Genomic DNA, 11,912 nt, shown 5'->3' with positions numbered 1-11,912 from the left:
GTGAAAGTGTTGCTGCTTTAATTCATCCTGCTGTTGATGAATTATCACTGAGCGTGTTTTCAGGTGTATTTGTAACAGATAAATGTTCCTGAAGTTAGCGTTTAAAGGAAAAAGAGCCCTTGGAAAAGGGTTTGATTCTTTATTTATGCTGTTTGCTAGGGAAAAATAAAATGTTCTTAATTATGACTTGGGGGTGGGGGGATGCTTGGGAAGCTCTTCCAAAAAGTAATTCTAAACAGTAAAAAAAGAAGAGGGGGGGAAAACAGCTCTATGATGTTTTATTTTAATAATCCTTTGCAGGCATGTGAGCCGTTCCCTGAAAAAAACAGTGAGTTTTGGGAAAAGGGCAGGAACAATACAGCCTTTAAACCCAAATCTGCAAACTTCTGAGAATATGCCCTCTTATTGAATACACCGGATTTCTCTCCCTAGCAAAAGGGAAGGTTTTGTTCGTTTGGACAGTCTTTGAATACTGTTCTAAAACTTCTTTCAAGTGGGAACTGAAGAGAGAAATGTTAAGTTCTGAGAGGAGACAATCAGTTAGCATCTTTGAGCGGAGCCCCTTGCATGCAAATCAGTCTTTTTGGCAATTTGGGGGCAGTTTAATTGGAAGGTGGAAGCGTCTAAAGATAAGGCTGTAGGGGAAGGGGGTCGGTAGGGACCCCCCCTGCTCTCCGCGGGTCCGGGGAAGGTGCGGGAGCCCTGGGGGGGGTGTTCCCCATCCCGCTTCGTCCCTCTCGCACCTTGTGCCCCACTCCCGAGGGGCGGCCCCGGGGGGGGCTCGTAAATAACCGGTTGGGTTAAAGTTTCTATAATTTTCACCTAATGAATTTTGTTTTCGCCGAGGCTTTCCCCGCCCCCGGGGGCTGCAGCCTCGGCCGGGCCCCGCGGCCCTCGGTGCTATGTTCATAGCTCTTGGCTGCGCGCAGACCCTCCTCGGGATTAGTGGTCGGACTCCTCATTTCCCAGAGCCATAAAAGGTCTTGAACTCAATTAATAGCTAATAATTATACACCCAGCCCCGCTCCAGCCGTCGTTAGTGGCGGGGGCCGCGTAACCTTCCCGTGTGAAGAAGGGGGTGGGGGGAAGTGGAGTCCCCCTCGATAGCCCCCGGTGGGTGCTGCCGGGGGTCGGGGAGGTATCAGGGACTGACCCCCCCGCGGCTCCCGTCGTGGCCGGGGCCCTCCGGAGCCGGCGGCTCCATGCTCAGTGCAGATAGAAGGAGGAATTCGGACAGGCTTCGTTTCCCCAACCTCAAGGAGTTAATTAAAGACCCCCCTGCCCGGGCCAGGGGCGCTGGTGCCCGGTGCTGGCCGCGGAGCTCGCTCCCGGCAGCGAATGTGTCCGAGTTCCCTCGCATCGGGGGGATCATTAATTTCGCGGAGAAGGGCGGTGTGGTTCGTTCTGGTACCTCCAGAATAGCGCCTTTCGGCTGAAAAATGTGTGACTGAAAATGGCTTGCCCCATACCCGCTTCCCCTCGCCACCTCCCGCAGGAGGGACCGGTGCGGGAGCCCCGGGAGGGAGAATCCTCTGCCCTGGTCCCGGGGCTTGGGCTCTCCCCAGCGCCGAACCGCAGCGCCCGTCAGTTCCATCTCGCTTTCGTTTGGCAAACGTTCTCCGGGCAGAAATATTTTGATCAAACGTCTCGAAAAATGGCTATAGCGCCTTAATTTCCCTTCATTCCAAGAGCCCATCATGAGCAGAGCTGCTGTGTTTAGTGCCTGTTCACGGGCTGGCGTTTTAAAGCCAACAGTGCCCGATCTTTTACGATTGTAATTACAATAGTGTTCAAGTTAGATATTCAAATGTAAATGTTGCTTTTCCTTTTTTCTTTTTTACGACTTCTTATTTTGGGACATGCATTTGGACCCAGGGCTGGACCAGCAAGGCGGAGTGTAACGAATTCAGAGGAATTCTTAGAGCTGAACATGGGTTTTGAAAAATGCTAAATGGCGATTTACACGGTATTTGTTCATGGCCAGAGGAGCCAGTGTGTTCTTCTAGAAATCAGGGGGGAAAAAAACAGTCTGATAAACTCATTTTGATGCAAAGACCGATTTCGGTGCAGCTTTGGCTATCGAGGCAGTGAGCTGCAGGACAGGAAGGTGCATGCACAGGCTTTGCGGTGATATTAACCTTTCTCCCCCATGGATTTAATTGCTAAGGGCACCGTAGAAGTGACTTAATTCTTTTTCCGTACAAAATACGGCCGTTTCTGTCCTCCACCGTGGTGTTCGTTCTGCAGCTTCTCAAAGGTTTTCGGGTTTTAAGAATGATTTTAAACCAATAAGGAGGCAAATCGGTCTCCTCGAGGAGCGGCTCGGGGCCAGCCCGAGTCCCGGTTTACCGGCAGCGGCCGAGCCCCGGCCCCGGTCCGCTCCCTCCGGGGGTTCCGCTGCGGGCTCCCGGTAGCCCGGTGAGGCCGGGGACTCGCCACCCGGGGTTCCCGTGGGGAGGCTGCAGCCAGCCCTGGACGCTTTCATTGTGTTTGTTATCTGTATTTCCCCCTCTCCCGCCGGCTCGCCCCGGCCGCTGACGGAGGCAGCGGAGCCGCTGCCGTGAGAGCGAACAAACTTTGTCCCGGGTCCTCGACGGCCCCGGTCCCGCTGCCCCCGGAGCGGCGGCCCCGGCTTCCCGGTTGTCCTTAACTGCCCCCTTGCGCCGGCACCACGCAGGGAACCGGGGCTTTAAACCGCGTCCGAAAGGTGTTGAAATTCCTTGGCACCGGCGGGGATGAAAGGCGAGCTGCTCTTTGATTGCGTGGATTTAAGGCAGAGCCTAATTACAACGTGGCGGCTGTGTGTGTGCTTCCTCCGCTTATTAATGGCAGATTAGAAGGGAAAAATCCCTAGGGAAGCGTGTGACATTCTTACCGCCTAATCTGTCCGGGGCTCGCTGACCCTAACGGGGAGCAGCCCTGTCCTCTGCTACCGGCATCTTGCGTAGTTTAAAATATTAATTCCTCGTCTAATCTCCCCGTAATGTTGCGCAGAAACAATGAGTAATTGATGCAAAAATCCTTGGGAAGGGAAAGGGGTTACTGTGCGTGTGCGGCAGCTCCTGGACAAGCCGGACTTTGACTACCTCAACCATTTTAATCTTCTTTACCGCTTAAAAATACTTGTGCCTAACAGCTCGCAAAGCACCTTTTCCCTTCCCACCCCCCGGCTGCTGAAGGGGTGGGTGCCAGCCCCCAAACCCCCCCTCCTGTGAGCCCGGGGGGGCAACCAGCCCCATCCCAGTGGCTTCCAACGAAACCGCTGCGGGAGGCTCGCACACCAGGCTTCACCTGGAGCGTGTTTTCTAAAGCTGCTTCATGAAGTACCCGGGAACGCGGGGCTTTGCAGGGAAAATGCCAGGGAACCCACCCGTAAATTACAGCCGCTCCAGCGCTCCCCTTAAGGAGCTGCCCTGACCCCCCCCTCCCCGGATCGCATGTGGCACGCTGCAGCCTTCGTGTGTTGAAATGTATATTAGCTGGGCAAGGAAGCAGAGCCGGAGGTGCAAACAGGCGCAAGGGCCGATGATATAAACCCCGAACAGGCGCTTTCTCTGTGCCCCCGGGTCCCTCTCCCCACCACGCGTGTTCCCCACGGCCCGGGGACCGGCTGCTCGCTGCCCCGGAGGGCACCGTGACTGGGGCTCGGCGGAGAGGCGGCTGCCTCCGGTGGAGCCGTTTTCCCCTTCTGCTGTCTCCAGCTTCGCCCTGGGGAACAAGCCACGCAAAGTGCCCGAGCACCCGGGTGGCTCCTCGGGCCATGTCCTTGGCCGAGCCGCGAAGCTTCCCGGCCCCTCTCCTTCTTTCCCTCCCTTTACACCAATTAACTTGCCATCCTGCGTGGAAGCGACCCGCGCTCGGGCAGGTGCGGGCTGCAGCGCTCGGTGGCAGCCGCAGGATGCTGGGCCGGGGGGGCTGCGGGTCTCTCCCTGCCCTCGGGCCGCATACCTCCCTCCTGGGCCCGGCTCCTGCCCGAAGCACACCCGGGCACCGCTGTCCGGGGCCTGCCCGGCTCCTGGCCCCGCCGCGTTCCGGGCTCGGAGCGAGCCGGTGCAGCGGGGCCCGGTGCCGCGCTGCTGACCTGCACGGTGCCCGCTGCCGTAGGGGCCCCGCTGGTGTCGGGGGGAGGCAGTGGGTCCTTACACGGCTAACTGCCAGCACCCTCCGGCCCCTTCCGTTAAAAATTCGTTCATTTTTCTTTTTTCTTTCTGGGTTTTTTTTTCCCTCTCTTTTTCTTTTTCCCCCCTTCCCTTCCGAACGCTGCTCCCGGCCCGGCCGAAGGGAGCTGCTGTGGCCGGTAGCGGCGGCTCCGCTCCGGCCCCGCAGCGAGTGTGAAACACTCAGGAGGGAAACCGCGGGGAGCCCGGCCCTCGGCTCGGCCGCGCTGCTGCCGGCACAACGGCGGCTTTTCGATCGCTTCTCTGCGGCTTCGTTTGAGAAGCCTCGGTTGAAGCACGGGGGGGACCCTCTGATGCACCCCGAAAGCGTTTTGCGTCTCCAAAATATTTGCGATCGAGTCTGCCCGTGCGTGCTTATTTACCGTCGGAACCGTTGCCTGGGGGGGAACTGGATACTGGGGGGGTGGCAAGAAAACAAGAGCCGGGTTTAGGCTGGGGGGGCACTGGCTGCTCGGGCCCTCAGTGCCCTTTATTTTATTATCCGTCCTCCCGGGGCAGCCGCCGGTCTCCCGGCTTCGCTCCGTTCCCCTTTTCAGCCAGCGCCGTCGGCTAAACCCAGCTGGAAAAATAGTGAGAAATAACCCCGGGGGGGGACGGGGACATTTTCAAACCGAATTGATTCTGTCCTGTGAGGGGGTATGCGGGAGACAGCAAGCGCCCAAGGTCGTTGGAAGAAGTATTTCAATGCATTGGGAACATTAGGGCTCCTGTTTCAGCGGGGAAGCTCACAAGAGCTTGTTTTTCCGACCTCGGGGTGCCCGCCACGCCGTGAAACGGCGTCCTCGAGGAAGGAATTCACGGGCACCATGTCAGCATTTTAGGCGACACGTGGCTAAAGTTCCCTTCAACCGTATTTATTTTATTTGGACTCCTGCTCCACCACCCTTCCCCTGCTCGCTGGCTCCCAGGTAGCGTCTGAAAGGGCCCTGCTCCCATTCGCAATTAAAGAGTTTATTGAGGAGGGGAAAACCGGTAATTAGCAGGAATATTCCCCCCTCCCCGGTTCCACCTGCAGGGCAGGAGTGCAGCTGGCAGAATGGCTTCCAGCAGCGACCTGGCGCACCCACACAAGTTTTGCTTTGGTTTTTGGTTTTTCTTTGCAATGCCCTTCACCGGAGAGGGCTCCGGTTGTGCTGCTCGCCCAGCCCCGGTGCCGGTCAGCAGCACCCCGAGCTCAAACCGGAGCTCCCGGTTATTTTGTTGAAGGTTTATGAAGGCGCGCTCTTTCTCTCTCGCTCTCTCCATATTAATCTCATTAAATCCTACCTTTCAACCTTCTTCCGTGACCATCTGACCTGGCCACTTGAATTAAAATAGTGCTTTTCTCCGCAGTCAAAGACAGCACATCAATCATCGGGCTATTTACACTTCGCTCCCTCCTTCAAAGCGGCTCAGCCCGGGCGCTCTCTGCCTCTGCTCCCGGGCTGCGGCCGCGTCCCGCGGGGCTCTCGGGGGGCTTTTCCCTTCCTCGCCCCTCTCCTGGGTGTCCGGGCGGCTCCCGGCTCCCTCGGGAGCGCTGCCCGGGACCGCTGCTTCCCACCTGAAACGCAGAAGAAAGCGGCGCGGTACCCGCGGAAGCTCCGCGCATCCCGACCCGGCAGGGGAACCCGGCTCGGGCAGCGCGGGGCTGCCGCGGGAGCGGAGCCGGGGGGGGGGGGGGGGTCCGCGGAGGGCCAGGATGTTCATACAGACAAAGCGGCCGCGGAGAAGGAGCGCGGCTCCCGCCGCCCGTGCGGAGCGGGGAGATCCGGTAGAGACGCGAGAAATGACGGCAAAGCACAAAGAGTAAATTCAGTTGTTTGAGAAGTTCCGCGCCCCCCTGAGCCGAGGGGAGCACGGGGGGAGAGGGGGTGACAAGGGAGAAAATAAAGACAGACACGGACGAGAAGTTACTGTAAAGAAATATTTTTCAGGTTAAAAAATAAAAGCATGTAACATAGGTACAGTTACGAGATGACAGCCATTAACAAACTCTCTCTACAGCATTGCTATTTAGTAGTAACAGTAATAATAATAATATAACGATAATCACCTCTTTATGGGATGGCACCTTGATCCTTAAATATTGTCCAGTGTGTAAGGTCAGTGTGCGGAGGGTTAGGAGCGGAGAGGGCTGATTTTTCTTAAAGGGGCAGATCAGGGGAAGGCTGGGATGGTGCTGGGAGAGAGGAGGGGGGAGAGATAAGTGGTCTGAGGAAGAGGATAGGACAAGGAAAGAAAAAAAAGCCAACAACCGCAAACCACCCCGATGATGATGAATACATTGGAAAGTTTTTTTGGCCGCGGTGAGGGTGTCAGATTGAATGCTCTGTGCGCATGTGCGAAGGTGTCCAAACTGACAATGCTTGGGAGATGAAGATAGTGTGTAGCTGCTTCTGGGCTCGGGGAGGAGGAGAGGAATCCGCCAGCCGACACGATGAGATCCAAGGCGAGGGCGAGAAAACTGCCCAAAAGTAGGTCCTTTCTCTGCCTTCTTCCGCGTCCCCCCGCGCCGCCGGGCGCGGAGCCGGGCCGGGGGCTACGCGGGGCTGCAGCCCCTCTCCCTCCCTCCCGCCCTCCCTCCCTTCCGCGGCCGCGGCCAAGCCGCGCTGCCCGCCCCGGTGCGCGGAGAGCGGGCGGCCCCGCGTTCCTCCGCGCTTCTCCGCGCCCGGGCGCGCTGCAGCGGGCGGGCGGCGAGCCGGGGCCGGGGGGAAGAAAAGCGAAAGTTCGCTAGAAGTTGACGAAAGGGGATAGCAACTTTTTTTTTTTTTTTTTTTTTTTTTTTTTCCTCCTCTCTCCTTATTGACTCGTTCCAAGTCTTGTGAAATAATATTCCTGGCTCCTGAAATAGTGGGCGCTCGAGGTCTGCGTTTGGCATCTGCCTGCGAGAGAGCCGGAGAGGCTCAGTGCTGGGGGGGGGGGGAGGCAGAGGCAGCCCGAAAGGGGGGGGGGTTGGGGGGGGCAGAGGAACCCTTCTGGACTCGGGAACAATTATCCAGGAGAGGGAAGGAAGAGAATTTGTAGGGGGGGAAAAAATGGATCCGCTCTCAGTGAGGGGCTTTGGATTCGCAGGTCCAGAGGGAGGAAGATGCTGGCGGCAGCTCGGGTGTCCCGGCTGGGGGTTAAGGGGGTCTGGGGGAGGGGAGGGGGTGATGGGGGGGGAGTGTCTTTAATTTTTAATTTCTTAAAATTGCACTTGCGCGGGGGGGGGGATCGCAGCTCCGGAGCCTCGCGCGGCGCTTCCCGCGCACTCTCTTCCCTGCTCCCTCCGCAGCCCTTCCTACAGCGGGTTTTCGGCGGAGGAGAGCGGGGCTTGGGCAAGGGCACAGCGCAGCGCGTTTGCCCCCGGCTGGACCGGCTCCCTCCGTCCCCTCGCCGGTTCACGTTGGGCTGGGGGCAGCGCAGGGCCCCGGTGCCGGCGCAGCCTGTCCGCGCTCTATTTATCGTTATTATTATTATCGTTATTATTTAGTTTCTGTTTCGCTCTGGCTCCGTACGAAATAAGCTGGAGGCTGCACAAGTTCCAGCGCAGCCTGAGCTCGGCAGAGCCGCGGCCCCGCTCCGGTTAACCCGCGGGTGCGTTCTCCGGGGCTCCCTGGTCGGTGTGCGTATGGGGGGGTCCCCGCTGTCCCCTCGTCGATCCCGGCCAGGAGGGTGCCCCGCCGGCAGAATCACTGTTTTGGGGTGGAATCGAGGGCGCGGTGTCGGAGCCCGGCGCGGCTCCGCGGCTTTGCTCGCTTTAAAAACCCGTTTTATACCCCCCTCCCCAAGGCAACCCCGAGGCTCACTTTGCACTCGTGCGGCCGCACGGCCCGGCCCGGCCGCGGTGACACCGGGCACCGCCGGCGGAACGGCTGCTCGGGGCGGGGTGTCCCGCGGTCAGCACATCGCTGCGGCGCGATTCCGGAGGTTTTCTTCCAGTTAATCCCGGGTTTCTTCTTTATTTTTATTTATTAATTTTTTAAGTAAACACGCTTTAAACGCCCCCATTCCAAAAACTTTTTTTTTTAAGTCATCACTTACTGGTTTACGTTGTTAAAAAGAAAAGCAATTTTCAGAGCGCTCTTGGCTGGGAAAGCGAGGTTGAATAGAGCGGAATATTTATCTTTTTCTCCTTTTTTTACCCTTTATTTTTCCCCCATTTTTTCCCTCCTCCTCTTTCTTTTCGCTCCGCAGAAGGCACCGGGGCTTTGCCGGTGTGCACTGCCCGGCCTCTTCCCATGAGCTTCCCTGCGGGAGAAGGCTCCCGCAGCTTCGGGACCAAGGGCTCTCCAGTGCCGGGGCAGCTGAGACGCTTGGGGGGGGAGCAGTGGGAGCCCCTGTCCCGGGAGCTGCCGAGCGGGAGCAGCGGCCGCCGGGTGCGCGGTGCTGCGGGAAGGCGGGTTGGGAATGCTGAGCCCTGATTAAAATCAGGTGTTTAACACAATACAAGGCCCAACGGTTTATGGGGTTTCAGCTGAGGATTTTTTTCGGGATCACAGTTCAAAACAGTAGTCCAAAGCTAAGGTTTCAATATCCCAGGAGTATGTATTTGCGAAGCAGATTAAACACGGACACGAGGGTACGGATGTCGGTGTGTTCACACCGGCGGGGCAGCGAGGACTGCGGTCCCTACACGCACCGGGGGTGCTCCGGCCTCCCCCGGTGCCCGCCCGGCCGTCGAGGGGTGCGTTAGAAACACGGGCCGCTGCAGAATTTCATTTCATTGGGCAATATTTTAAGCAGATGTGAGGCTCCCCCGGGAATTCGACTCTATTACCTGACTTGGAACGGGATGAACGCGTGTGCGCGCGGAGCTGCGGCTCGCAGGGATATTCTCGGTAGTTTTCAACGGGTGAGAGGCAGGTACCGGCAGCGGGAGCTGGTTTCGCTCAGCCCCGGGTGGGAAACCCCGGCGACGGAGGCTCGGCCGGGGTGCGAGGGGGGCACCGGGACCCCCCCAGCCCTCGGGCCTCCCACCGCACCGGTGCCCCCGGGGGTGCTGGGGACCCCCCAGTGCTCTGCCGGGCCGGCGGCCTCGTCCTGTGGCGGGAGGAGGAAGCACAGGGGGCTGGGGAGAAGCCGTCGGCCTGTGTGCTACCCGTGAGCCGGTGGAGAGGCGGCGAACACGCGGGTTTGGCGCTGCCCGTTTAAAGCAAATTCGTTTCCTTTCGAAATCCCCGAATTGCGTTTGCAGGGTAACAAACACAACTCCAAACCACGCGCGGATGCGTTGGATCTCAAACGCTAAATAAATGTCCGTGCTGGCGCAAACGGTGGCCCGAATTTCTACCGGCCCGTTTGCTTTTCATTATTAGGAAGTCAAAGTTTCATGGATGAGGGTTCGGGCAGAGCTGCTGCATCTTCCCGGGCGGACTGCACTGGCGGGAATGTGGTCCCGGGTACCTGCTCCTCGGGTTAGGACCCGTGGAGAGCGCGGGATTCCCGGTTACGGTTGTGTTTTAATTAAAGCTGTCGAAGCGGCGGAGGGAAGAGAGCGGGAGACGAGCGCACCCGGGGCCGGAGCTCTCTGCGGGCGGCTGCGCCGGTGCTGGGTGTTGGAACATGCCGAGGGCGAAAACGTGCCGCGATTTGGGGAGTTTGCGGGGGTTTTTACATCCTCAGCTCCACCGCCGCCTCTGCCCCGATCCCCGGGCCGGCAGCAGCAGCTCGATCGCAAGCGAACGGCCCTGCAGCCGCTACCGGGCGGAGGGACCCGCGCTGCCACGCGGCCCGGCGGGGGCTCCCGGTGCCCCCCCCCGGCGGCTCCCGGTGCGGTGCAGGTGCGGAGGCCGGTGGGTCCCCTCCGTCGCCGCGGCAGCACCTTCGCCATCCCCCGCCCTGCCCCGGATCTGTTCAATTAGGCAATTAGGGATGCTGGGCGGGTGGGGGGGGGATCCGCTAATTAAGGGGATGTGTAATTAGCGCTTCAACAAAAATTACCGAGGAGTTCAGAGGAGTTTACTCTTAAAAAATATATAGCTAAATTCTACAAATAGAATGAATTAATTCCCCACCTTCCCTATCTGATTTATTGGAGACAGCACAGAGAGAACAACTCCAAAGCGCTTCCTTGTCCCTGTCCTGGGGAAAAAACTTGGCGAATGGGATGAACAGGCTGGTTATTTGTCGTGGGGTTCTCCCTGGACCTGCCAGCAGAGCAAGAGGGTGAAGGTGCCAAAGCTGGAGGAGATGCAGGGATGAGGGGTTGAATTTTGGCCTGCAGTGCAGGCAGTGCTTGTGGGTGTCCCTGCAGCCGGCGCGTGAGTGCGGGTGATGCTTATCCACGTGTGTTTACATCACAGGGCGTTTGCGTGTGCATCTATAAATGTAAGTTTATAAAGTGCATTGAAGATTGGTCCGTTATTCCAATGTCACTGGATTCCTGTGTCCTATAAACCCCCCGTGCTGATACAGAACATCTCTGTGCAGATGCATTTATCGAACCGACAATGTGCATACAAAGGTCTCGTAACACATGATAAAATCAGAGGCACTGTGTGATCACAAACCTGTGCGTTGTGTGCTGAAATTGTGGCTTGTGTTCTAAAAACTTTGTGTAACAACAGCTGAAGCTGCTTTATTTTTAGACTTTGTATTGGAGCTGCAGTACAAGTTCAAGTTCAGCAATAGAAAATTAGGTCTTTAATGAGCTAAGAGGGAGAATTAAACCAAGTGTATTTCTAAAGGGTGCTATTAAAAATACCTGGTGAAGACACTGAGGTCAGAAAGAGCAGAACCATTGCCCTTCTGATCCCCCACAGACACTATCCAGTGTTCAGTCTTACGTTATTGGTGTGAGATGACTTGGAAACGGGCAGGACTTGGAGCTATCGAACAGGAGAAAGCCGAATGCACCCAAAACACACACAATCTCCACTTGCTTCCAGGCAAAATGCAGAGCAGGAGCTTGGATTTCACAGCACGGGAGCAGTGTAACGCATCGCTGTTGCTCACTGTAATAATACCCAGCTCCTGAGTCGGAGGTAGCCGTTCCACGGCCGGTGCTGCAGGACTGCTCCTGCCTGCCCGCTGCTCTGGGTTTACACCTGCCCGCACCAACTACACTGTGCCTGCTCACACACCCCAGTTGTGAACACATGCGCCGGAGGGGAAGGACGAGGGGATCTTCTGGAGAGGGCTGTAGCCTCCGCGGTGCGGCTGCGTTCATTGCTGTTTGTAAAGCACCCTGAGATTCTCGGAGGGAAAGGCCCTACTGAGTGAAAAGTATTATTATTGTTATTATGGCTGTGATTATTATAGCTTAGATATTTCAGCAAAGCTCCATACTATTTAATATAGTGCTTCAAAGACAAAGGCCTGGAAAAGTTTGCAAACATTGAGGAGGCATAGCTCAGGAGCCACCTTGATGGTGGGGAATGTGTTGTGAGTGCGCCGGCATAGCTGGGACGTGGAGGCTCCCGGTGACAGGATCAGGGAAAGAACCCACAGCTTCAGACTTGCCTTTGCCTTTCTAACTGTAAAATTTGCATTCTCTGTTTGTTATCTTTTTTCTTTCTTTTTTTCCTTCCCCCCATTGCAGTAAACTTCTGGTGTGTGAAATTGTTTAGTGGAAGAAAACCCCACATTTACAATCCAGGCCTTTGCAGCACTGACGGCGTGTACGGCTGCGTGTGCTCTCTGTGGGCCAGGGCGAGCTCATGCTTTGTTTCCACAACTTGATGGCTCTCCTGTTATTACTGGATATGTTTATTTTTTTCCAGTTGGAGATTATTTAAATGATAAACTCGTGTGATTCTGCGTGCTGACTGCAGG

At 57.0% G+C, this 11,912-nt stretch overlaps 1 protein-coding gene across 4 annotated transcripts in view; it reads left to right on the top strand.

The window, feature by feature from the left end:
• The first annotated feature begins 5,021 nt into the window (after positions 1-5,021).
• The window catches only part of PRDM16 (PR/SET domain 16), a 278,163-nt gene continuing 271,272 nt past the window's right edge, over positions 5,022-11,912 (top strand). For all 4 annotated transcript variants that reach the window (XM_030508173.2, XM_030508171.2, XM_030508174.2 and 1 more), the window contains exon 1: positions 5,022-6,631. In XM_030508173.2, the coding sequence (XP_030364033.1) occupies positions 6,595-6,631 (37 nt within the window). In that variant the 5' untranslated portion in view covers positions 5,022-6,594. The remainder of the gene's footprint in view (positions 6,632-11,912) is intronic.

This window comes from Strigops habroptila, chromosome 16 (genome assembly GCF_004027225.2).
Source record: "Strigops habroptila isolate Jane chromosome 16, bStrHab1.2.pri, whole genome shotgun sequence".
Taxonomy (NCBI): Eukaryota; Metazoa; Chordata; class Aves; order Psittaciformes; family Psittacidae; genus Strigops; species Strigops habroptila.
Note: the sequence above shows the minus strand (reverse complement) of the source record. Positions and strands in the feature narration are given on the sequence as shown.